Source organism: Benincasa hispida, chromosome 3 (assembly GCF_027475165.1).
Source record: "Benincasa hispida cultivar pf3 chromosome 3, pf3_genome.v1.1, whole genome shotgun sequence".
NCBI classification, from domain to species: Eukaryota; Viridiplantae; Streptophyta; class Magnoliopsida; order Cucurbitales; family Cucurbitaceae; genus Benincasa; species Benincasa hispida.
The window spans coordinates 40,050,635-40,078,553 of NC_143480.1; the positions used below are offsets into that span (position 1 = coordinate 40,050,635).

At 33.1% G+C, this 27,919-nt stretch overlaps 1 protein-coding gene, 1 long non-coding RNA gene and 1 pseudogene across 8 annotated transcripts; all 3 read right to left on the minus strand.

Annotated features, from left to right (window-relative positions):
- Positions 1 to 3,520: 3,520 nt before the first annotated feature.
- Positions 3,521 to 14,010, minus strand: TBL14 (TRICHOME BIREFRINGENCE-LIKE 14). Of its 7 annotated transcripts, none has more exons than XM_039027037.2 (6): positions 13,645 to 13,966; positions 13,151 to 13,220; positions 10,158 to 10,323; positions 5,664 to 5,846; positions 4,770 to 4,968; positions 3,521 to 4,524 (listed from the first exon to the last, which is right to left on the minus strand). In XM_039027037.2, the coding sequence occupies exons 3-6, from the start codon at positions 10,312 to 10,314 to the stop codon at positions 3,696 to 3,698; spliced, it is 1,368 nt and encodes a 455-aa protein (XP_038882965.2). In that variant the 5' UTR covers positions 10,315 to 10,323; positions 13,151 to 13,220; positions 13,645 to 13,966; the 3' UTR covers positions 3,521 to 3,695. The 7 variants fall into 7 exon arrangements, with proteins under 7 accessions (XP_038882965.2, XP_038882960.2, XP_038882964.2 ...); XM_039027032.2 differs by having other exon boundaries at positions 10,158 to 10,431; positions 13,645 to 13,965; XM_039027036.2 differs by lacking the exon at positions 13,151 to 13,220 and having other exon boundaries at positions 13,645 to 14,010.
- Positions 11,393 to 13,126, minus strand: LOC150037261 (pentatricopeptide repeat-containing protein At2g21090 pseudogene; annotated as a pseudogene).
- A 7,625-nt stretch (positions 14,011 to 21,635) lies between the features above and the next one.
- LOC120074081 (uncharacterized) lies at positions 21,636 to 22,858 on the minus strand. The gene is made up of 2 exons (XR_005480881.2): positions 22,629 to 22,858; positions 21,636 to 22,443 (listed from the first exon to the last, which is right to left on the minus strand). It is a non-coding gene; the product is annotated as an uncharacterized LOC120074081 (long non-coding RNA).
- Between the last annotated feature and the right edge of the window lie 5,061 nt (positions 22,859 to 27,919).

Sequence of the window (27,919 nt, forward strand, 5' to 3'; positions counted from 1 at the left end):
ATTGATGACAGTCTTCTTAAAAAACTCTACAGTTAGTTCAAAGGAAACCTAGCCCCATGAATAAGATCTAAACTTTTCTTCATCATCCAACATTTTTAAATGCTTCCAACTTACTTTGTTAGGTCCTTGTGTAGGAATTAGGAAGGTTTCTAGAAAATACAAGTGTGCAAGTTTGACCTTTATATCAATGGATATATTGGCATCAGAACCTAACAAATTAAAAGTAGGTTGGAGTTTTCTCCTTATAACTTTCGTATTTGTCTTGAAAATAGATACCATCTATAGGGTAATCATCACAATTTAAACCTATTACTAAACAAAAATCCTTAAGGCCGAATTCTAAAATATGTTCTTCTAATTAGGTGTGATATGAGTTGGTTGGGCACCCTTTTCATTTCATATCTAAGAAATGTCCAAAAGGACATTCCCTAAATAGTTGGAGTGATGGCTCATCTAATTTTCCTATGTTAGATAGGACTTCTAAACTTATGAAAGAGCTGACTTTCAACGGATTTGTCCATTCACTTTCTGGAACATTGTATATATAACAACAACATAAATATAAGAAGAAAAACAACCACAAATCTATATAAATTTATAAATTATCATTAGATTGTGGACTTTGATCTTCTTGTGCTTTTTTCTAGATGTTGATCCTTCCAATGATTTTTTATTTCCTTTCTCCATTTATCCTAAAACAAACATATGGAAACATTACATTCATATCATTGATAGTAGCCTATATCACTTAAAGATGCTATCAATTACATTCTCCTAATGTTATACTCTAGTGATACTATCAATAATAGATACTATTAGTGATAGCAATAAAAGAGTATCACTGATAGTACTTATAGAAAATGTTAGCACCCCCTAAAGAATCAGCAAATAATCACAATACACACAATACAGGAAACAGAGATTGTCAACAAACTATCAACAACATATCAGCAAATCCATCAACAAACTATCAACAACATATCAGCAAATCCATCAACAAACTATCAACATATTTTTATTACAACCAGCAGAAATAGAATCAGACACATTATCAATAAACTATCAACATACACTATTGTCGTCTGTAATTAAATCACTATTGTCACTACTTCAGTGACTACTGTCAATAATGAAATATCAACAACATATCAGCAAAGTAGCAACAAATTGTCAACAAACAAATATTTTTTGAAACTGAAATCAAACATACTCATACTGCTTTTAGTAAGAGTAATCGGCAAAAATAATCGAGCATAGTACAATAAAAAATGAATGAAATATCAATAACATGTCAGCCAAAGATTGTCACAGTGACCGTTATAAAATCGTGAATGAAATACCGAAAAAAGTTAGAGAATGCATGTAGCCCTAATTTGAAGAAAATCATTGAGCTATCAACAACTATCAACAAAATATCAACAACTATCAACAAAATATCAGCAAATATCATTTTAGGAAGAATTGAAATTATTAGTGTCAATGGAAGAAGAACGAAGCCCTATGTTTTCAAAGTTTTGCTATCAGTGATGAAGAGATGAAGAAATGAGGAAGAAGAGACGAAGAAACGAAGAAGAAGAAACGTACCTTCTGAAGTTGGAGCGAAATCGAAAGGGAAGAAGAGTGGCACTGTTGTAGAGAAATCAAGGAAGATGAAGGGTGGGAACTGATTTGTCTTCCCCGATGATAGGGCTCGAAAGAAGATGGGTCATTGATTCTATAATGAATCAATTTGTCTTCCCCGATGATGGGCCAAACCGTGAAAGAAGGCTTTTCAAAATGGGTCATGTCCATTTTTGTCTCTTCATAGTTTTGGGCCTAAATATGTATTATAAAAACTCTATATTTGCAATTAGTTTTATCTTGTTATATAAACTTTAATATTTATTATATAATCACTATCTATGCATCCCCAATAAAATATAACATGCATTAAAATAAATAATATATAATTATAAAAAACTTACATTATTTATCTAATACAAATAAGTTTTGATGCAAAATTGACAAGAATAATACAATTGTTCTTATCATTCAAATGTTGTCCAAATTTGATTTGAAATTCAACTCAAATTCAACTCAATCGTATTACATTTGTGAATGTCGTGGTTGTAAAAATTCTAAAATGAGGTTGAATGCATCTTTAATGAACAAAATCTATATATTAAAAAATTCTAACATGTTTCAAGGTGTACTAAAAATTAAAAATCAAAATTTAAAATTAAAATAATATATAAATATACATATTACAAGATTAAAACTAAAAATAAGAATTGTGATGAATTATCAAACAAGTCTATGATTCAAAAAATAAGAAAAATAAGAAATAAAAATATGTACATTATCAAACACACCCTAAAAAGCAGTTATGGATCCAGAAAAATTGGAAATGAGAAATTAGCACAGGAATGGAGAAGGGATATACTTGTCTTTATCTGATACAAGGTTTCCAAAGATAGACATGGAATAAGTAATTCTCATGCTTTCTTTACAACCATTTCAAGGGCATTTGATAGCCTTAAAAATGCAAGGGTTTTCTGTATCTCCTTCCCTCTCTTCTCATAAGTAAATCGATTTGGACTCTCAAATAGCTATGAAAATCATCAACACAGTAATTCTAATAATTCATTTTATTAATCCGACATTTTATTAATTAATTGATATACTTATAAAAGTTTGAGATTTAAATTGACATTTTGTTTATTGATTAATATTTTAATCGTCCATTTTATTAAAAAAAATTATTAATTATGGTTTTAATTGGCCACCCTCAACATTTAAGAGTATAAATCGATAATTTTGCAAAAAGCTTAATTCAAAATCAACAAACTGACATCTGCATGAAAATACCCGAACACAAAATTTAATTCTAAACAATAGTTCAAAGACCACTTTGATAACAATTAATAGGAGTGAACACTTCACCCTAGAGCAAAAGACTAATGTCTAAACCATTTATAGCTTAATCGTATAAATAGAAGTCTATCAATAATATAATTCCATCAATAATAATGGTCACGGATAGATTAGTGTATCACTGACTATCACCGATAGACTTCTACTATAAAGTTTCTTCAAACTATTCATGGTGAATTGAAGTCTAATGATGGTGAAGGATCATAATCTGCAGTAATTTTTTTGGTAGTTTCGAGCTCAAAAGACCAATACTGAATTTCCATAGAAGGGTACCAAAATTAGGAATGAGCATGATAAAACAAAAAATCAAGCAAAACGATCCAACCGAAGTTGGTCAATCAGAGGAGAGGGGTCGGTCGGTGTTGATTTGAAAGAATTCCAAACCGGCAAAATTTTTTTTAAAAAAAAAAAAAAAAAAGAACTAAAGAATAAAACCGACCAACTAACTTTTACTCCTCGACGGTCGGAGTCGATTTGAATATGTACTAAACTAACTATAGTCAGTTCGATGATGGTTTGGTCGAAAAACTGACTCCGACCGACTAATACCCCTAACCAAAATACCAGAAAATTATCGGAGCCAATACCTTGAATATGCAAACAATAGTTCAAAAGAATGCACCATATATTTTCTTTATTGACAAATGGAACCAGTAATTGATTTAAAATACTTATTATACAATTGTCTAATATGACCAAATATCAGTAGCGACAACGCCATCTCTTCCCTTCAAGGAGCAAATCTTGAATGTGCAAAAGTGAATTTTTTAAGACAAAAGAATCTATATTTGTGCGAAAAGAATCTCATTCCAAGTATCTGGGATACCAGGGAGACACCAGTGCAAGCAATCACTACCGCTCGAACTTCCTTTGATACTGTAATTGGATTTGTGAGCTTCGTCTCTTATATCAGAAAGAGCAGTTATATCCAACATCTTTACTTGTGTACCTCTTACAGCATTCTCAACAACTGGATCACTTGATCCATTCCGCTCTACTTTGCTTCCTTTGGATAACGGTATGGTGTTGTAACAGTTACCTCCATTATTCCAATCCCCATTGCTGAAATGGCGAGGAGACATGGTCCTGAAAAAAGCCTTGAGTCGAGGATGAGAAGGGAGTTGTGAATCGAGCCATTTGACGATACTATGCACCTTAAAATTCTTGGCTATGCCTACTTCTTTTAAGTTCCCGAGTTCACTACGAACTCCATCTTTGTACATTATCCACCTATTTTGTTTGATTTTTCCCCTGTTCCAATGATGTCCTGTATTAAGAACCAACACATCAAACAGATGGAGGAATTTTCTCAGAAATGCTGGCGGACGGTCAAGATGCATAGCTACATCAGTGGCAGGTTCTGACATGTTCAAAGGCAATAAATCGCTGAGGCTTGATGACCAATAGTATAAAATAGTAGTATTGGTATTTGAGAAACGATATGCCCAGCCATCTGGACGAATTGCGCCCTTAGCTTTGACAAGACCAAATTCCTTTCCTACATTTTGAACGTCGGGACTCTCTTCCCCACTGGTAGCCATACACATCAAAGACTGAAATTGCTGCCTTCCTAACGAATCCCCTATGAATGCTATGGTTTTGTCGCGCATTCTGAAAAAAACAGGTTCAGATCGCTCAAAGAATGTCAAGAATAGCAGGAAGTAACCTAACTAAATCACAATCCATTTAATAGTTACCACTTTGGCAGAGAAGTTGAGGACATAAGTTACCTATACTTTCAGAATTCATGGCAGGTGGAATTTGTTTTGTTGATAATTTTAAAACCAGTACACTAAATAAAATAAGACAACTTATCGAACTTACTATATGCAAAAATCAAGAGGGAAGTCAAGAACCTTTGCAGGAATGCAGACCGCTTGAAGGCTGGCAAATCACAATCTTTGGGAACCCAACGATATCCTTCATAGGAAAAATCTGTCCGGTCCGTCAGTCTACATGCCCACATTGCTGATAACCATTGCTTACATCCAAAACCAGAGTAGTAGAGCGGTCGACTATTGTCAAGGACCCATCCACCATTTCCGTAGCTACAGGCTAAAAAGTTAAATGAGTCAATATACCAAAATAACCAATTTAATGTACATTGACTTAGCTAATTTCATAGATAAAATTTAAATATTAAATTAATATGTATGCCATGGTCTACATGATAAATGCCTGATATCAATATAATTCAATATTTGGCAATCAAATCTTTGTTTAATGAGGAAAACATAGACCTTAGAAGAGGAAATATTGTTCTATAAAGCCATAATCCATATGGTTTTAACTTTAAATAGGCGAAAACTTCACCAACTATCCATGTGATTTTCCTTTTTCTTTTTCGTTATTGCTATAAGAGAGCTCTGAGGCAGAGAATAACAACACTAGGAAAAGGATACCGGTCAAAAATTTTTCCTACGACTAAATCTTTAATCAAGAATCTTTACATCCAATAAAGTAACCGATGATAAATCACAATTAAAATTAATCACGAGTTTCAAGGCATCAAAACATCCCCTAGGTAGCCTTCATTTTAGAATTTCCCCTTCTACAATGAGAGAGATCGTAAAACAATCTCTCTTTTGGGATATGAACAAAAGTCAACAAGAAAGAAGCTCCAATCACAAGCAAGGATTCCATGAAACTCCTAATGGTTTTCCAATCGTAGGGAACAATTTTGGAAAGAAAAAATAACATGCTAGCAGGTGATTACAAAACAGCACGACTAGTTTGGGCTAAGAACTTACTATTTTGATTACTCTTGCTCCTGTTAGAAATGATTGTGGATGTAGAATCTGTGGATGTAATTTCTGAATTTGCATCATCTTTTACTGTCTCTTCTTTTGTACTTGAATTTGAATATGTTTTTTCAGCATACTCCTTTACTGTGTTACGTAATACGGAACTGTTTGTGGAACCTACAATGAACCCTAAACAAATAAAAATCATCAGCAAGTGCACAAATAGCAAGAAAAAGGCAAAATACACAACATTTGCATTTGAATAGTTTCAGCATTTAACTAAATTCGTTACATGTATGAACCATCTCTTATATTGGTGATTTTAACATTTTCAAATTTGACCTCAAAGTGTCGAAATTTTCAGAAGTATCCATATTCAATAAATGTGGTTGAAATTGATATTGCACAGTGATGCGGAATTGTAAAAACATTGTTTTCTGTGAATTGACATTTTTTTATATTAAATATTTATCCAACCCTCGTATATTAAAAAATTCAACCAACCATGACATTTAAAAAAATAAAATAAATAAATAAATAAGTGGACCCAATTACTAGAAGAAATGAAAGGAGAGAATTAATAGAGAGACATATAGTATTATGGGGATTAATTGAGATGATGAGAAGACTAAATGGTGGTCGGAGTCGGTGGGTTGTGAGATTGGAGGTCTTCCTTCTTCTATCATGGTCTCCCTCTTGGAAGCAATCCCAAGTTGATCGCTTTGTGGGATCTGGTGGTAGACAAAGTTAGAAGTAGGTTAAAAAAGGATTCTTCTCGAAAGGGGGTAAGCTTATTTTGATCAGGCATACCCATTTACTTCTTTTTCCTTTTCAGAGCCCTGTGTAAGGTAAGTAAGAACTTGGAGAGATTGATGCATGATTTCCTATGGGGATAGGTCAATGAAGGGAAAGGTAAGGGTTCGCACTTGGTTAGTTAAGTGGGAGATTGTTGAGAGGTCGTTATCTTTGGCTTTTAGGGGATCTTGAGATTGGAAACCTTAGATTACTTAACGCCCTTTTAGCCAAATGGTAGCGGCGTTTCTACTCTGACCCCAATTCCCTTTGGTGTAAGAACATTGTTAGTAAACATGGCCCCCATCCTTTTGAATGGTTGTCCTAAGGGGATTAAAGGTACTCAACGTAACTATTAGCAATAAGGGGCTTTGTTGATAGTTTATAACTATTTTAGTATTTTACTTTACCCTAGGTTTATTTCCTTTTTTGTATTAGGGCTTGCTGGAGCCTATAAATATTGTAACTTTCATTTTATGTTAAAATAATAAAAGGAGACTCTCTATCGTGGTTTTTTCTCCCTGTTCTAGGGTTTTCTACATAAACTTAGTGTTCTCTATTTTCTATCTTTTAACATGGTCTCAGAGCATGGTGACGAAACCCTAGCCACCATCAACAAAAACCAATCGGTGCAAGATAACCTTAATTCTGCACCAGCCCCGCTTCCGCCACAGCTACCGATGGGACCTCCGACCACCGTCACTACTGCCACTGCCGCTGCTACTGCCGTCCAAACCACCGTTTATCGGTATCTTCAGTCCTAGCATATCCGTCCAACTCTAGCACCGCTGTAACCTTTTGATGAAAAGCCGCTGCTGCCCTTTTTCACAATGTCGTCGGCGTTCCTCCCTTGTTACCGAGTGTTGTCGTTGTCTATCCCTCCAACCTTCCTGCCGGTAGCCGAAACATACACCTTGAAGCAGAGATTGGTGAGTCGTCCGCCTACCACAGAGCTACATCCCCTGCCGTGGCAACAAGCCCCTCACAATCGCTGGAAATCCTCAGCTCCTTTCCCTTCTAGTCGCAAGCAACCTACCTGCAGCTGTCAGGCCTTCCTCATCATGCGCTGCCTAGTTATGAACATCAAGGTTCGATTGGTTCATCTTCGATAATGGTTCAACAACAGTTGGCTAATCTTCGGGCAAGTTTTCAGCAACAAATCGTTGATCTTGGGGCAGCCCTAGGTGCTTCCACAAACTTAAATTCCAGTACAGTGAATTCTGACATTCCTTCTGGTCTACCGATGTATCCAAAGAATCTGATAACCTCTTTCCCTGCTTTAACTACTACAAACTATTTGTCTGGATCTATGGGAAATTCCTCAAGGTTAATTGCAGGACAAAAGTTGAATAGTCAGAATTATTTCTCCTAGTCTCAGTCCATTAAAATGGTTCTAGAGGGCGTCACAAGTTTGGGTATCTAGCTTTGAGATACTAAGACCTAGGCCAAGAGATCCTTAGGAGCACATTTGGAAAGAAGAAGACTCCCTGCTTCGATCACTACTGATTAATAGTATGGAACCTCAGATAGGAAAACCGTTGTTGTATGTTGCGACTGCTCGAGATATCTAGGATGTAGTTCATAAATTATATTCTAAGAGGCAGAATGCGTCTCGTCTTTACACTCTACATAAATAGCCTCACGAGTGCAAACAGTGGACAATGGATGTCACTTCATACTTTAACAAAATGTCCCTAATCTAGCAGGAGATGGACCCGTGTCGTGAAATTATCTGGGATTGATCTTGTGGAGGTGTTTAGTATTCCAAGATTGAGGAAGTCGATCGTGTTTATGATTTCCTAGCTGGTTTGAACTCCAAGTTCGAAGTAGTGCAAGGTCATATACTGGGACAGAGGCCTATACCTTCTCTTATGAAAGTGTGCTCTGAGGTTCGTTTAGAGGAAGACAGAGTCAGTGCTATGAGGTCTCTTATTCGTTTTCACGTTTCTCATTGGACTTCAATTTCTAAGGTTTTTTGTAATTATCCTATGAACATGATTTTGTATGGTTGGAGTCCCTTCTTGCAGAGGGATTTCCCCTTTTTTGTGGGCTTGTTTTTTGTATGCCCGTGTGTTCTTTCATTTCTTCTCAATGAAAGTTTTTCTTATCAAAAAAAAATGTGTCTTATTTCCTGGACTATTTTCATTTGTCTTCTACCAAAAACCACTTCATTGCTGATTCCCTTGTTTGGTTTGTGTTCCTTTTCATTTGGGTTATGTCATTCTCTTTCCAATAAGGAAGCGTCAAATGTAGTCTCTCTTCTTTCTTTACTTGAAGGTAACTTTTTTAGGCATGGGAGAAGGAATGTGAGAGTTTGGAGACCCAGTCATTTGGAGGGGTCTTCATGTAAATCCTTCCTTCATGGTTTGGTTGATCATCCTCCCTTAGGTGATGCAATCTTTTCGGTTCTTTGGAGGATTAAGATTCCTAGTAAAGGGAGGTTCTTTATCTGGCTATTCACGGTCATGCAAATACAATGAATTGGCTTGCAAGAAAGTTACCTTCCCTTGTTGGTCCATTCTATTGTATTCTTTGTCGGAAGGCAGAGGAAGATCTGGATCACACCCTTTGGCCATGTGAGTTTGCAAAGTCTATTTGAGCTTTTTTCCAGACGTTTGGCATTTCTTTTGCTCGTCAAAAGGATATAAGCAATATGATTGAGAGGTTCCTTCTCAATCTGCCACGTGAGGAGAAAGGTTGCTTTTTATAGCTTGTTGGGTTGTGCGCAATCTTATGGACTTTATGGGGTGAGCAGAATAATATGACTTTTAAAGGAGCAATAGAGAGCCTAGTGAGGTTTGGTCTCTTGTTTGCTATCATGTTTGTTTGTAGGCTTCAATTTTGGAGACTTTTTGTAACTATTCTATAGGCATTATTTTGCATAGCTGGAGTTATTTCTTGTAAAGGGATGTCTCTTTTATGGGCTTAGTTTTTTGTACACCTATGTAGTATTTCATTTTTTTCTCAATGAAAGTTGTTACTTCTATCAAAAATAAATAAATAAAAGAAATGAAAGGAGAATTGCAATTTCATTTGGTAAGTTTTTAATTTTCAGAGCATTAAAGCTGAATAGAGCGTTGTGAGAAAAGGGATGGTAGCACGCTATGAAGCACACACACTCCACTTGCGAGAAAAGGGTGTTTGTGCTTTTTAGTTAGCACGAATCAAGAGAAAAGGTTGCACCAACGGTGAAATGGAGACAGTTGCATGAAACAGGAGCATGTTCACTGAAGTTGCCGAAACTATAAAAGGAATGAGCTTTTCTTTTATTTGGGTAATATCAAGTTTTTTTTAGGTAAGGCCAATAGGATTTTCTGATTCGGATGTAGTGAGATAAAAATTTAACATTCAAAAACTTTCCATTCACAGAAAATAATAATTTTTAAATGTTATGTCATAGTTCCTCTACGCAGTTCCAACCACGTTAATTAATATAGTAACTTGACTGAAAACTCTCAGTACCATTGAGAGGGTAAAAGCAAAAAATGTGTATAAAGGCCAAAGGATATATTTAACTTACTATTTTTAACCTCGCAAATTTCCCTTTTCTCCAATTACATTTTGTCTTTGTCATCAAAAAGAAATGTACTACAAAAATTCAAAAATCTAATTGTTCCAATAAGAAGAAAACAACAAAGAATGTGAAGAACTAGTCCAGTTACATAATAGACCTGCTCTACATTTATAAACATGGATTGACAAGCATACCTGCATAAGTAGTTCTATACCATGCCTGAACTGACTGAGAACTGTTGAGAAAAGGATTCTCCTCCCATGCCCACAATACCAAGACGGTGAATGCAAGAGCAACCACGACCAAGAAAAGATGTTTCCCTCTTACAGAGAAATTATTTCTGAATTTCATCTCTGCAAACTAACTCATAAAACAAAGCTTGATCAGACCTCACGCCTTTAAAAAGTTTTGTGTCTAGATTAAGAACAGAACTTCATCAGCTCTTTTACTTCCAGTATAGCAATCTTCCTAGCAGAATACAGAGAAGGAAGTAATGATCAAAGTCGACGAGATGGAAAGAAAAGCATCAAACATTTCATGGGAGATATCTCTTAATCAAATACAATTCTTATCTCTCTTAATCAAATACAATCTTCCTATAGAATTATAGAAAAGGAATTAAGAATCAGAGTCGTAAATACAGAAAGAAAATTAGCAAAATGAGAACTACAGAGGACTAAGAAGCATAGACATTGACACAACATAGACATGATGACACATTAATTTCTAAAAAAGTACAGCATGGCCATTTTTTTATGATAATATATGTGTATAAATTGATATATTAATACTTCTTTATCGATAAAAACATGTAAATTAATCATGAAAACATAATATACTTCACTAAAAATATAAAAAGTTGAAACAATTAACGACATTTCAAATCTTAAAAGAAATAAAAGGATTTAGTTGGCTATGACTAAAGGAAGAAAATATCATCCTAATACTTTAGGATTGGTCAATTTACAAGGATTCAGTCTATAAGAATTAAGAAAATCTCTATTTTTTTCTTAATTTTTAGGTTAAATATTTTTTAGAGTTGTGTTCAGTCATGCCCAAGATCAAAATTACACAATGTATTCTAGTGCACTTTGCAAAGTTATTTACATCACATAAATATGTTGGGAAAAGAAAATAAAAAATTATGTAGGTATGATGATGATAACTCATCATTCTGCAGTTGAAATGTTGAATGATGATATTCTCATGCATTACCAACTAAGATTAGATATATATTACCTAAAAACAATAATAATAATAAACAATAAAATAACGATCTCCTACTTGATAGCAATCCGTCCTTTTCAGCCTTGTAGCATCATCTTGCAGCTTCAAATTCTCAAGTTCATTCCTTAAAATTGCTAACTTTTCCAATATCTATAAATTTGCAACGATGAGACATGGCATTCAAATAAATCATGCCCAAAGTTCAAGTACTGTATCCATCATAAAAGTAAATACCATCGTCAAGAGCCATGCAACCAAAAATTTTCATATGCTCTAGTAGTATAAACATTAACTCATGTATCTCACCCATCTGACTATGGGAATTATCTCTTGCCACAAACTTATGTCTTATATTTCTTATTTCTATGCAGCTATATGCTAATTCTTTCTTAAAACCCCTTTCCTCCATAAGTTTTCTCACATTATGGGCATCCATCCATCTACTTGCTGCAGCAAATACATTAGATAACATTACATATCTTCCAGCATTATCTGGCTCCATCTCAAACAAAGTTTCTGCAGCTCTTATAGCCAGGTCCAAATTTTCATGTATTCGACAAGCCCCCAAAACTGCACCCCATATTCCGACATGTTTTGATCCATTGGGTGCCCTGGATATTAAATCCAATGCTTCGGCAAGTCTGTTTTTTCTTCCAAACATATCAATCAAGACTGCATAATGATCTAAACTAGGCTTAATATCATAAGACGTCTCCATTAACTCCAGAATATGTAATCCTTCAGATGACAAACCAGTATGGGAACAGGCAGACAGCAGACCAAGAAAAGTCACTTTATTTGGCCTTATCCCTACTTCTGTCATCCTCCTAAAGGCAAGAAGTGCTTCCCTTCCAAGCCCATTTTGTGCAAACCCAGTTATTAATGAATTCCACGACACTACATCCTTTTCAAGAATCAGGTCAAACAACGTCCTAGCTGATTTTATGTCACCACTCTTACTGTACAGATCAATTAAAGCATTACATATATATACGTTTGGAAAATTAAGGTCATTGCTCCTTCTGATTATGAATCCATGAATCTCTTTGCCTTTTGCTATCAAAGCAAGATCTGCACAAGCACTTAAAACACCTACAAACGTGAAAGTATTAGGAGAAATTTTTTCCTCCAGCATTTGTTGAAACAAATCCAGGGCCTCATTGCTATACTTGTTTTTCGCTAAACCATTAATCAATGCAGTCCAAGTATGGACATTTTTAACTGGCATACAACTGAAAACTCGAAAAGCATCATCTAACCTGGAAGTCTGATTATAAGCTACAACCATGGAGGTCCAGGTAACAACATCTCTCTCCTTCATTCTACTGAAAATAGAATATGATGCATCTGGATCGCCACATTTACCATAAGCATCAACTATAGCATTGCAAACAATCATATTAAACTCCAATCCAATGACAATAGCTGCTCCATGAACCTGACGCAACAACTCCAGGGCACCCAAACAGGCACAAGTGCCCACTATACTCACAAGGGTAAACTCGTCCAAGACTAAATGATCGAAATCTTGTTGCATTTGTCGAAAGATGTTGATTGATTCTACATACAACCCATGGTGAGTAAAGCTAGAAATCAAGGTATTGTAGCTAACAATATTTGGATGAGGCATTTCATCAAAGACTTTTCGAGCTTGACTAAAAAAACCAGCACGTGAGTAGGAGGCAAGAATGATATTCCACGAGTGAATATTTCTAATGGGTAATTCATCAAATGCCTTCTGTGCATTTTCCATAGAATTACATTTGGAATACATGTCAATAAGACGGTTTGCAAGGAAGAGGTCAAACGAAAGTGCAGTTTTGATAAGGTGGGAATGCAAGGACATGCCAACCTTTAAATGTTTGTGTTTGATGCATTTTGAAATGAGACGAGCACAGTGATCAAATGATGGGAAAAGATCAGAGAAAGGCACCATTTTTAGATCATATAATATAACAACCTAGAAGGACTAAGATTTGTGGCTAATTATAAAACTTCCATCGATTGGCCCGGTTGAATGGATTAAACACCTGGTAGGACATTAAAATAAACAATCAAGGAACTGAAATCCTCTATCAATCCAGACAATTAGAAGGTTGGTAAATGAATTAAATCGTTAAAGTGGGCTAGTCCATTTAAATCTTCTACAAATTATACATTATAATGCCCAAATATTACATTGAAGATTCTCCATTCACACCCTAGTAGGACAGCACTCAATGGATACATCACCAGCAGTTGACGAAGCTCAAACAGAGCAATAACAAAATCAAATAACCAAATAGATTATACAAACAAATTCTACAATAAATCCTTCATCAAAACCACTAACATTACTTCCATTTAAACTCTAAACCAAAGCCAGTGGTTGAATTTGAAATTCAATGCGTAATTACTAACTTAAAAGTACCCGACATTGTATTAAATCAGTGTCCAAAAAAAAAAAATGCTTACCTTCATGAATTCTGGAAACTTCAACAACGAACTGTCACCGCATCGTCAACAAACTGCCATGGGTTCACTAGGAAAAAAAAAAACTTTGACCAAAATGAACAACAGAAAGCTCAACTCACAAGTTTCCTCTTATGTGTTTCTTTAACAACTCGTGACCCAGAAATCTAGTGTGTGAACTTCAAACTTTTTCTTCCTATTCCCCCAATCGCAGAATCAAAGAAGGAACAGGTATTTTTCTTGAAATTCTTGGGGTATTTACAGTTTTGACTAGAAAACAATTCCTCTCTCCGCGTAGGGAAGACGAAGAACAGTAGAATATAATATAACCTCACAAAATTTTTATATTGTTTAATCAATAATTTAATTTAGTCGAATACATAAATTTGGGGGAAGATAAATCCTTGTTAAGTTATTATGAATGTTTTTTTTTTAAGGATTTAAAAAGAAAGTTATTAAGAAGTTTCCAAGAAAAAAGAGAGTAGAAGTTCTAAAGGGTCCAAGGGATGGATGATCCAAAAATTAGGCCAAAAAAAATATGAAATATACCGATTTTAAAAAAAATGTCATCTTTTGCTGATGTCAAGTAAAATTACCATAATATACTAACATGCACGTAGAAAAATAATCTCGCTCTCGCTTGCATGCGAAAAAAATTCATTTTTTTCAATTTTTTATTTATGTGTTCTTTTAATATAAATTTATTTGTGGGTTTTGACTTTTGGTAAAGATATTCATTGGTTTTTTATACTAATCATAATTATATGCAAATTGTCATTCTAGTTAAAATAGCTTGTTTAGGAAGAATTCACATCAAATATGTAAAATTATCTATAATACATGTGGCTAATCACTAAAATCTCATACAATTCAAATATTAAAAATCAAATATCTATTGATATTTATTACAAATTTTAAACAAATACAAACATCATAACAATTTTTTAAAAAAAACATATCAAAAATTCTTAAATTCATAAATTCATATAATATATATACAAATATATATATATATATTTGTATATATAGTTTCCATGCCCCAAATGGTATATATATAGGGGCATGGAGCGTGGAATGATGCATGGAAACTATAGAAGAAGTGGACATGTGGTGTGTGTGTGGCATGAAGAATGTAGAGTAAATGGTGTTGGTGGAAGTGTGCATGGATGACACGTGGCAATGAGAGATGAAATGGAAGATGGAAAATTATGGAATATAAAAGAAATGGAAAATTATGCAAAATTATGATTATTATGAAATGGAATGAATGGAAAGGAATGAGTATGTTGGTATGGAATGAGGCAAAGTTTAATTGAATATGTGATTAAAATGATGATGAAGTTGGTGTAAATTGCAAGTTAATAAAACTAAACTAAAATAATTGTTGGAATTGATAAATAAAGATTGATATATGAAATATGGACTTGAAATTGATAAACAAAATTGATGTAGGAAATATAAACTTACTTGAATTCAAGAACTTATAAAGAACTTTTGGGAGAAATGAAGAACTTTTGGAGGAGAAAATGAAGAACTTCTTTATTTTTTCAACAAAAGATACAAAGTTCTCTCTCTTTTCTCTCGAGGCAAAAACTTGTAAAATCCTAACTTGTGAAATATCTAACTTGTATCCCTCGATTCATACTAAACTTCCTTTATAGAGTTAGGAAGCTTACCATGTATTACATTCGATGGACACGTTCTAAGATATATATATAATTTGGGTTGGATTGGACCAACCTAAAATTTTACTTAGCCAACCCGAAACCCAATTCAATCCAACAAAAATAGAAAAAGTTCAATCCAACCTAGTTCTTATAATTTAGATTGAGTAATCTGAATTATTCAAGTTGTCAAATTTATATAGATATAAAGTTTTCAAACTTGCAATATTTGAAGGAAAAATTTCCTAAAAATGGCTATATTTGTATGTCTAATATCCACTCTTACAGAAGCGTAAGTTTTTGAGCCAAAGTTGACATACAAAGCCAAGTCTCGTTACATTTTGATTTATTTTTTCTAAAATATATATCTATATTTTAACAAGAGGAGATAATTAGTTCTCAACTTTTCTAAAAAAGAAAAAAAAAAATACGTATTTTGAAATGACATGTGCTTTAAATATTGTTTCTTGTGAAGTCTACGCTATTTTTGTGAACGAAAGTCCAATATTTTGCCTCAAAATAAATAATAATAATATTTATTAAAAAAAAACATGTACAATAGTTTCTTGAAGGAACTCGTTAGAATATTAATTTTTGTTTCCTCAAGACTCGATAGTGGTAATTGATTCAGCATATATTCAATTTGATATCAAAATAAATCTTTTGAGCCACGTGGGAATATGAATCCCTCTAGGAACCACGTCCTAGTTCTTTCTTTTTTTTTTCTAATATGTTTGGTAGAGAATAGAACGGACCTTTAATATTAATATTGTTATTTTCAAAACTTATTAGAGAAATATTGTTGTTTTGGGAATTCGAGGCTTGAGGTCGAACGTTGAGAACTCGACTAATGTGGAAATCGAACGTTGAGAACTCGACGAACAAAGAAAAACTTGGAAACAATACATAAGCCAAAACTTCAACCCTCGACAAGGGAAATCTCGCGAATCTCGCTTAGGTTGTCGAAGGTTGAAGTTTCGACACACATACACCCTTGAGATTGCAGGTTTATTACTTTTTTTTTTCCTCACAGAGGAAATAAAGTAATGAGATGGTATACTATATGTATCTGTGTACTCATCCTGTTTCTAACAACCTATACATTTTGTTATCATTTCGAATTAGTCGGAGGCTTGTGGGATTGACGTAAGGGGGTGGGGATGGCTATATTTCTGGGAGCGAACTCCAGGCGAATATGAAGCGCATGGATACAAGTTATGCCTTGGAATGAAAGACAATTTCGAATTAGCTTTGTCTACGAACAAAAAAGTAGATCCATAATCAAAAAAGTGTTTGTGATTGTTCCAGAAGAAATGAAAGCTAGTAATCGTTAATGGAAAAATAACAACAATAACAGAGAGAGCGAGATATTGAGAGAGAGCGAGAGTGAGAGCGAGAGCGAGATCTTAGGAGAGAGCGATATCTTAGGAGAGAGCGAGAGTAAGAGAGCAAGATCTTAGGAGAGAGCGAGACTTAAGAGAGAGCGAGAGTCTTCACTTTATTTGAACTTTCCATAGAAATATATATAAAAAAGGAGAAAAAATAGCTAATAATCATACTATAATTGAATAATCATTAGACTATAATTGAATATATTAGATTATTATACTATAATTGAATAATCATTAAACAATAAATTGAATATATTAGATTATTATACTATAATTGAATAATCACTAGACAACAAACTAAATATATTAGATTATTATACTATAATTGAATAATCATTAGACAACAAATTGAATATATTAGATTATTATACTATAATTGAATAATCATTAGACAATAAATTGAATATATTAGATTATTATACTATAAATTGAATATATTAGAATATTATAATGTAAAACTTTATTGATTACAAAAAAAAATGAATATACAGTAGATTATTATAAAAAATAAAAATTGAATATATAATAAATTATAATAAAAAAATTGAATATACAATAAAATGAATATATAATAAAAAAAATTATTTATTATTCAATCCCTAACTATCTAGAGCCCGTCTTAGTAACGAAGGACACTTCCTTCGATTATGTCCTAACTGGTTGCAAAATCCACATCGTTGTCAAGTAGCTGGTTCTGTCCAATCCATCTCGTTGTGATAACGTGAACTTTTCGGGTGTCAATTTATGTTTATCGTGTCGGGTGTTAGTTTCAAATTCAAAAGTTCAACAAAGTAATTGAAGATATCAAAGGAATAAATCGGAGTTGTCTAAGTTTTTTTGACAACATTAGTTTAGAGCAATGGACTTGAACATGATGGAGGATTCAGATATGGGTGGATGACGATAAATCTATCAGAGTGCATAAATGGAGTCCTCAAAGGAGCTCGGATGTTGCCTATAAATGCTCTTGCTCAGATAACATTCTTCAAATGCGTGAACTATTTCGAGAAAAGAAGAGCAGAAACAAGGGATGCATTGGAACGTCAAGATAAACCCAGGACCTGTTGATTCTGATGTTTTGTACGACCAGTCCATTCATCGATCATATGTTGTATCACAAGATCGTACTACTGGAGAAATATCTTGCAGACATCGAGAAGCAGGATTTATTCGGTTGGACTGACATCTGATCACAGCCTTGGTCGAGAGATGGAGGCCCGAGACGCATACATTCCATATGTCTGTTGGAGAATGCACTATCACTCTACAAGACATAGAAGTGTTGTTAGGGTTACCTGTTGACGGTGAGCCGGTCACCGGAGTGATGTATGATGACTAGTTAGAAGTTTGTCAACTGTACCTCGGTGCGACCCCACCTGACGACAAGATTAAATGATCGAGGTTAAGTTTAATATGGTTAGGAACACAATTTCGTGAGCTCACAGATGATGCAGATGAGGAAACCATCATAAGATATGCGCGAGCATATATACTACAAATGATGGGTGGAAGTCTGTTTTCAGATAAATCAAGTCATTTTGTTCACTTGATGTTCCTGCCACTGTTAGCTAACCTCCATGATGAGGGGCGGTATTCGTGGGGTGGAGCATGCTTGGCATGATTGTATAGACAACTATGCAAAGCAACAAGACCTGAGGGTCGAGAGATAGTTAGGCCTCTCATACTTTTGCAACTATGGGCTTGGGAGCGATTTCCAACAATGGCTCCACAGCTACATTATGTTAATGATGCTCAATTAATTGGACGAGCCTACGGTTCTCGGTATGTTGTTTTAATTCAATTTAATTTTTATATCACTGATCTAGTTAATTTAAATTCTAAATTATCAATTTAAAAATTTAGGTGGAGAGACAAATTTTGTGTGACTAGGACAGCCATACATGTAGTCAACCAGTATAGATACATTTTTTATCTACTTCAACCTGAACAAGTACATTACACTAAACCTAATTGATTATTTATTCACATTTTTATTGTCTTTGTCTTTAATATTCTCTAATATAATATTTTGTGTTTCAGGTTATTTGGGAGTCGTACAAAATTATTGTGCATACTTTGTCTAATTTTTGTACGAATAGTCAAAACATATGGCAGACAATGAGCCCTCTCATATGTTTTCACATTGGTGAGTGGCATCTTCCTGACAGGGTGATGAGACAATTCGGTTTTCGGCAGGATATCCCATCGCCTTGTAATACTGAACCCGTACTGCATGATATTGACCTAAGGACTGGAGATTGGTCCGAAAAAGTTGCACATTTAGTAGTGCGATGGCACTATCGTACAAGGTTTATTGCAGTGGGGGTTTCTCTTGAACAGTTTGACACAGATGTCACTCTAGAATATATTCATTGGTATAATAATATCACAGGGCGCTACGTCACTCGTCCGGGAGCAGTTGTGGGTCATCTGGTAAATGAATGAATATTATCTAATTTTTTAATTTAAATTTATTTTAAATATTGTCTAATTGTTTTATAATTCACAGAGATCGAATAACAGTAGACTCCGTGAGGTTGCAAATGATCCGAACCAGGTTCTTGCTATATGTAGTGACAACCAAAACTATATAAAGGAAATTCATTATATGTACGATATACCTATTGTTCCTCCACCAGCTCCTAGACGTAGAGGGCCTGTTCGAGAAGAGGATGAGTTTGATGAGGTTGCACATAATGTGGAAGAGTTGCCCCCTATGACGCAGACGCAGAGTTAAAGTGATTATGTTAGTCCGATGATGATGATGCCAGCATTTGGTTCAGGAAATTATGACTCAGAGGCTGGTCCTTCGTCTTCATACGTGCATGGACATGGTCGAGGTCGTGGAGAGCATAATGAATATTTATATTATGAAGCGCCTGCAGAGGTACCAGAGCAACATCAAGAAGAACCCGAGCAACCTCAAGTTCAAAGTCGACGACGACAACCAGCTCGAAATCAACAACGTCCACCTTGTGGGACACATTGATTTTTGTAATTATTTTTATATAAATGAGATATTTAATTTACATTTTATTTTTATTTTTATGAGTTATTATTTGTTTTAATTTATTCTTTTTAGAATTTAAATAAAACAATAAATATTTTTAGAATTTTTTTTTTATAAAATGAAAAATTAAAAAAAAAAAAAGATTAGAAAGAAGAAGGTGGAATGTGTAATAATTAAAAAGGAAAAAAAAAATTGTACGGTATTCTCGCTCTCTATCAAAATCTCACTCTCGCTCTCGCTCACGCTCATGCTCACGCTCAAACTCTCGCTGTCTCTCATATTCTCGCTCTCGAATTTGATTGGGAAGTTCAGTGGCAAAAAGAAAGAGATTCATTAGCTCGTTATTTAGTCAGACTTGTAGATATGACAGAATCCGTTTGAAACCAACAATATTTTCCTAAAAAAAAAAAAAAGAAGGTCGAGGGTTCAAAATTCGACATATCGACTTATTTAAAACAACAATATTTTCCTAAATAGTTTCTAAAAGTACAATATCCTTTTAATTTTCCCGGATAGAACCCGTCAATAATACAAATTTTATAAAATTATATTGACACGTTTTAATTCTTGTTATTTCTTCTATTATGCCCGTTTCAAAATTAAACAATAAAATTTCATTCAAGAGATGAATGGTATAGGATGAGGACTAAGGGAATCTTCCCTGTAAATCATAAACAGTCACAAAAATAAAATAAGATTCTACGCTTATTATTAACCATTTAACTATGAATATCGTCATACAATAAAATGTAAATAAAGAATAATATCATATAAAGAGTATGATCTTTGTGAATCGAAAAAATCCATCCTAAAATTCAATTAAAATAGTAACATGAACTCTTTCAACCAATCCGATAAGAAATATGAAATGTTTATAAGGTTTCTAGTATCTGTACTGACCTTCAAGTACAAAGGAAACCATAAGTACGTATATCGACTTAAACATTTGGATTTTGTGATGATTTTATATGATAAATCAGATAAAATCTCTGGTACTATGGTAATATAGAAAATTTTCTACATCACCTCCATTCATTGTTTGGCACAATAATAGTATCTAAGAACTACTAGACGAAAAACACGTACGTCCCATGTGGCTTAAAATTTTTATAATAAATTTTTAATTATTTGACACGTAATGGAGTAATTTAAATAATATTGTTTAAAATTATATATTGTTGTTTAAAGCTAACGATATTGATTGTTAATATTTGTAAAATAAAAATTATGTCAGATATTTTCAACCACATTTATCCATTATGATTGAAAATATTAGAGACATATTTTTTAAAAGAAATAAAAGGGAACAAATTTATTATAAAATTATAATTAATTAAATATTTGGAATAATTGACATAAAGGTTGAAAGTAAAAAAAGAAATATAAAAATAGAAGGTTGATCAAATTATAAAACATATGTATTAAGTTTAATACAGTTTGTCAAATAAAATGATACAAAAAGTGTCATTGGGTAAAAATATACATATGTTTATTATTTTTGAAAAAATGTAAGTTACTATCCCATTGGAAATTCTTTCGTGGTACTTGAGAGAGAGTGGTTTATGTAGAAAAAAAATATATGATTCATAAGAATTATATACTTTGAAATTGAATAAGATAAAGTAAAATAACTATATAATAAATTGAACCTTGTTAAAGTAAGATCTCTTTGTAAACAATAGTTCTTGTATGTATGGAAGACAAATTTTGATAAGGATTTTTATTGTTGATATTGAACCCCACTTGATTATGCAACATAAAGTTGTCCATGTGAAAATACGGGTTGAGGTAGATATATTCCAAAATTTAGAATAGTTTACTCTTATGCTTTGTTTCTCGTCATTACAAAACATAATCGAATAGAAAATTGTTTCCTTTTAAACTTGAATGGATATCGTTCATCATTACTTGGACTTAATGGAATTCATGTTACGAAAACCTGCTTTCCTGCATGTTCACCCATTGCTACTAATTTGTTCAATAATACATCGTAAAAGTAAAAATACAAAGAGGGAAGCATGCCATCTCATATTATCTAACGTCCCAATTTGTGTTTTCTACAACAAATGCTCTTCCACTCGAGGAAACGAATCCAGCGAACAACCTGAGTCCAGGAGGGATACATAAATGAACCGATATCACATGTGAATAAGAGGGATCCTAAGGACATGAAAGTATGGTTTTGAAAATTACTATCTATACCAACAAGGTGCACCTTCCTTTTCGGTGATGCAATCATAAGACCTTCAAAGTTAAGCGTGTTTAGCCATGTAAGTGAGGACAAAACATGTTGAAATGACTCATGTTAATTTGTGGGACAACTTTCCCTACTAAAAAAAGTATTCAAGATAAGGGAAGATGACTGAATCGAGATTCCATTACATCCGGACTCTTTACCGTATGCTTTAAACCCACATGTTTACCTCCTAAAATTGAAAAAACAGAATATGCAAAACATGTCATAAGTTATAAACAGCAAACTTTTAACAATTATCTAGCATATCTAAACTGAGAAATTCCACCGTCTTCGATCAACAACAAGACCAACCCTTGCCCAGCCCACATAATTGAAAATTTTGAGTTACAAAATCACCCAATACAGAAATGGAGAAAACAAAAAAGACCCAGCAAGAACTAAAAAAACAGAAAATCCAAAACCTCAAAGATCCGTTTCGATGAATGAAATTGGAGATCGAGGAGTAATTTTCCTGGAATTCTTATTGTGTAGATTCTCGAACTGAAATGAAATCGAGCAGAAATCAAAACATTGCAAGAAGTAGTAATGAAAAATTTAGGAAATGAAGAACTTGTATCGAATGAGGAGAGAAATAAAACGGACACACAAGGCGGCACAAACATCAGCAGCTTCAATTGGTAAGAATCTGGAATGAAAACGGAAGAGAGACAGGAAGAAGAGGTTACCGGCACTGGTTAGCAACGTCCATATTGGCAGCGACGAACAGACACCGGCGGACATCGCGACGAAGTGTGCACGGCAGGGAGATCGATGTGGGATTTGTTGTGTGAAAGAGGGATAAAGAAGAAAAGAGAGAGAGGATGGCGACTGCAAGGGGGAGAGGGAGAAGGTGATTGTGCTAGAGTTCATTTTTACCCACTAATAATGGGTGCCCTATTATTGAGAAGATCAACATAATTGTAAAAATGTCATTTGTATTATTTACACAGATACCATGGCTTTTAATTACTCAATTTTTCAAAAAAAAAAAAATTTAAAAAACAAGATAATTTAGTAGGTAAAAAAGTGGATCTTTAATGTCGGTTTTAAAACCGACATTATAGGTATGCCTACAATGTCGTATATCTGTTTTTAGTTTTTCCAACCGACATCAAGGTCCAGATTTCTTGTAGTGATAGTTGATCTTTGAGATCTTGTAGTTTTGCTCGAAAAATTCAAGATGTCAAATCTAATCTATCTTGAGGTTGTTATCCTTTTAACAATTCATCTTTAATTTCCTTTCATTCAGAATTGCATGTCATAGTGATAAAAATAATCTAGTTTTCCAAATTGTTGTACTAAGGTCATTACATCCAAATATCTATGTCACATATCTCTTGGACCTCCAACAAAAGAACCAAGAAGTATAATTTGGTTCCTTACTTTATATGCATTTGTTTCTCCTGTGTTAATGATGTCAACTAATCCTTGGTATAACTCTGGTCTTATTTGAGACTGTTGTGTTCTAAAAAAGTCCAACCTAGTTGTTTCAAGTTTTATGTACATATTAATAATAAATTGTTGAAACAAACGTCTTGCTAAAAAAAAAAAATTGATATCCAAGGTTCTCTAATCTAAAACTTAAAACAATAATATTCTCTGCATGAAATTCTTCCTTTTTTTTTTTTTTTTGATAAACCTGTGTATAGGAATTCAAATAATGTTAACATTTTTAAAAAGAGAATGCCATGGAATATGAATGAAACTATGTTAGATAGGTTACCTTGACGTTCTCTTACAAAGGCTTCTTCCGGAGTTTGAAAACTATAATTTTCTTTACTTTGATAATCTATAAATGATGTTCTCCTACTTTCAATTGTTTGGCCAAATCTTTATATTTTTTTATGCCATCGAGGTTCTCCTTTCAAAAATAACAATGGATAATATAGAGAGTCATAACAACTAAAATAAATGATGTCCTCCCACTTTCAATTGTTTGGCCAAATCTTTGTATTTTTTTATGCCATCGAGGTTCTCCTTTTAAAAATAACAATGGATAATATAGAGAGTCATAACAACTAAAATAATGTTTAATTCTATGACAAATTCCTGAATGGGCATGGAGGACAATGTCTATTCCAAAAGGTGCAGAAGTTTCATTTCCTTCAATCCATATAGCAGCTACTTGATTTACAGTAGATGCGTTATAAATGCGTTAATCAACTTTAACATTACCTGCAATTTGTATATGAATATCTTGTAAATTGTTAAACTCCTTCAATGACCGAAATAATTGTGATTAAGGAATGCATTTGAGTATGTTTATTAACTTGTGTGCTATACAATCACTAATGCCTCCATCTTGTAAAACACTTATTCTATTTTGAATTTCATTGTCGGTGTCAAAATAGTATATTGAAAATACCTCAGTCTGTCTTCTTGAAATAAGGCTGGTAGATCATGATATACTTGTTCTTATACATTTTCTTGACGATGCTAAATCATTGTCCAAATTAACACCAAATGAAGTGAAAGAAAAAAGGCTATTGTATGCCCTAATATTCTTTCAGAACTTGAATCCATCATCGTCTATATTGATATATAGTTGAAGTAATTCATCTGGAATTATAGTTGGTGAAAGTCAAATTTGTCCACTGTAACAACAAAACGTTGATGTTTCATATTTAAACCTTCTTGCTTTACAATATATACATGGGAGCATTTTTTTCAATCCATGAATCGTTATATTTTCATTGTTTGTAACAAGATTTGTTCCAAATATAAAACATGATATTTGATTGTTGGGAATGCCCTAGAACTCGCAGTTCGTGTTAAACATTCTATTTATCAATAATAATGACTTGTTGATTTTGCATCTTATTATGAAAATCTAATAAACGTATCATTGGCTATAGTCTGAATACTGCAACTTTATGTAGTAACATTAATGACAGTATATAACCTAAATAGTCTAATAAGTATATGGATGAAATTGAGTATCTCATCCTGGTAACACCATTGGATGCGACTCACTCTATAGTTGTTACAAGAAGTTGTAAAGTGCTACAAACGATGTGATCTACAAATCGCTCATGTTGAGATATGTGAGTGGGGGCATCCTATGCAATGAGTTTACATATAGACTAGACTACGAAAATAGTCAATTTTCTTTAACGACCATTTACTGTTAAAACTGACTATTCCATTTATCAAATAACCTAGGTTAACTCGATCTTAATCTTGAACTAGCTATGAACTTCTGTTTGTTCGGGATTATCTTTTGATCTACAAACGGTGAGAGTAGTCCAATAACACTGTTCAATAAGTTTCCTATTTTGGGGATAAGATCGGATGAACACCTGGGGACATAGCCTTGCAAGATGAAATTCACTTTTACCCGATTTAGGGTTAGCAGATAGGTTGTTCTCTTAAGTACTGATTTTAAGTCTTGAACAATCGGAGCCCTGTCTTCTCATGATAGAGAAAGGTTTGATTCATAGAGATTATGAATCAGAATTGTTCATTAGAGGGTCAGTGGGAACTTAAGGAACAAGATGTATTCATAAGGGTAAAACAGTAATTTTGACCTAGCTGTGATTACGAACAACCTGTGAATGATCAACTTACTGATTATGGTTATAAGTAGACATAATATATCTACAGTGAGGGGAGTTCAACTATGGGTTATAGTGGAGTGTCTCATTAGTTAATGAATGGGGGTTAGATCGGACTAATGAGTTTAACCTATTAATCTCGAATCGTTGGAGCTCGTAAATGGTTAAACTTTATAGTAGCTTGAGAAATTAATTTGAAACGTTCAAACTAAATGGAATAAGAAGATATATATTTAAATATGATTTAAATATATAAAGATGATTATTGTGCAAAAATTAATTTAATATTTGATATTAAATTAATTTATGAAATTAATTTTAGAAAATGATTTTTCAGTTATTAAAATCAAAATTGAATTTTGAAATCAAATTTTGGTTTCTAAAGAAAAATTGGAAAAACCGTTTTGTATGCACCAAAATTGAAATTTTTGATTTTCCAATATCATCTTCTTCATGCTCACACAAAGTCCACTTCTTCTTCTTCATTAATACTCCAAGCACGAGTTGCAAGGCATGCATATCTCTTCTTTGCATATTCATCTACAATAAATAAAAAAAAGTTTGGAATGAATTGAAGGCATGCATAACACAAAAATTTTGAGAGAAAAATTCAGTGGGAAGAAAGGGTTCTTCGAAGTGAGCTGCTGTGAGTATTTCTCTGTTCTTCATCGTTTCAAGCTGTTCTTGAGTCCCACAACCCGGTCTAAAGCTCCAAGAGGATAGTGGGGAAGATCTTGAGGTGGTTCACGGTAATTTTTGGTGAAGACTGCTGCTGATTGATCAAGTTCTTGAAGAGTTCTTCAAAGATATGATCAAAAATTCTTTTATTTAGATGAGCATGTTTTTGTTTCTGCACAAATTAGTGAATTTGAATGCTTATGGATCCTTAATACTTCCGCTCCTTGTTATCTAACTCTAACATTGAATTTATTTTTCATAAAAATATAAAAAAACTTAAAACTATAAAAATTAAAAATAAATAAAAAATATATATATATATATCTAAAAAACATACCTATTGTTGTTGTTTGTTTGCGACGACTTGTATTAGGTGTACTGGATTCCAAAATCTCTATTTAGAAAATCTATTTTTACCAATGCAATTTTTCTTGAATTGGCAGATCTTAGAATTTTTTCTCTTCATTTTTCAATTAACAATTCGACATTTATTATTATTATTATTATTTGCATGCATTGGCCTTTGCACTTTTTTTTTTTTTTCCTTGTGGAATCATAGGTTAGACAATATATATTTATTTGAATGAACTTTCGATACCTTTTGTTGAAGAATTTCTTTCAGATTCATTGATACGAAAATTCTGATTAATCTCCATTCTATCTATAAAAACAAATCATGTACATAGCATAAAATGTTAAAAATATGAAAAATATCTTGGAAGATTTAGGAAAAAGTATACAAACATTATAATATGTTATAATATGAAATACTCCCTCTTTAGTGACTCATGTATAGCTTCCTCTTCAGTTTCAACTTAGGCTCTCCTAAATTTGAGCTCCACTTCTTCAAGTTTTGTACGAGATTCTCTTAATACGACATATTTAGGCTCTCCTAAGTGTGAGATCCCCTCACATTCATCATATTTAGGATCCCCTAAATATGAGTTTTTATCATCTTCAACATACTTAGGTTCCCTAACTACAATATCAAATCAAACTCCTCCCAAATTCTACAATGGCTGTCAAACCAAAAATCTCAACAAAAAATACAAAGATTTTCAATAACAATGCATGGATGTTAAGGCATAAACAAACCTTAAACTTAAAACTATCAATACACACCTCTAATAAGGCGGCTAACCTAAAAAATGAATAAGAGTACAATATAAATAAAGCTAGCTATGGGAGTATATTTTTTGAGTGAATAAATATTTTTTGCAGGAAAATAAGGAAGGCAAATACCAAAATCTATAAATCACGCAAATAAATATGGAAAAGATATTCTAAAGAATCGGTTGCTAAACATGTAGTAATGTTTATGACAATGTCTTTGACATGTTGCTCGAGTTTTGCCTATAATAAAATTAATCAACCACACTACAATCTTATAGTAATATCAGCCAATCACACTACAGTAACAATTGAAAACTATGAAAATTATTGTGAAAATTTGGAGAAGAATGTGGGTTTAAAAAGAGGAAAATTATTGGAAACTACTCTTAATTTAGACTATTGAAGGTTGGTAAAAGAAGTTTGAAAGGTTGTGATTTAAAAGGAAAAAAATATATAATATAGAGTACATATTTTTTAAATTCAACTAGCCATTAGACATAAATATAAAATAATATCATAATATATATTTTTAAATCATTTTCTTTTAAAACCTAACAAAAACTCAGAAGTCCACTATATGTTACTCCTTCATTGTTCCAAGTGACACCATTCAATTGCTTCAGGTTGATTAA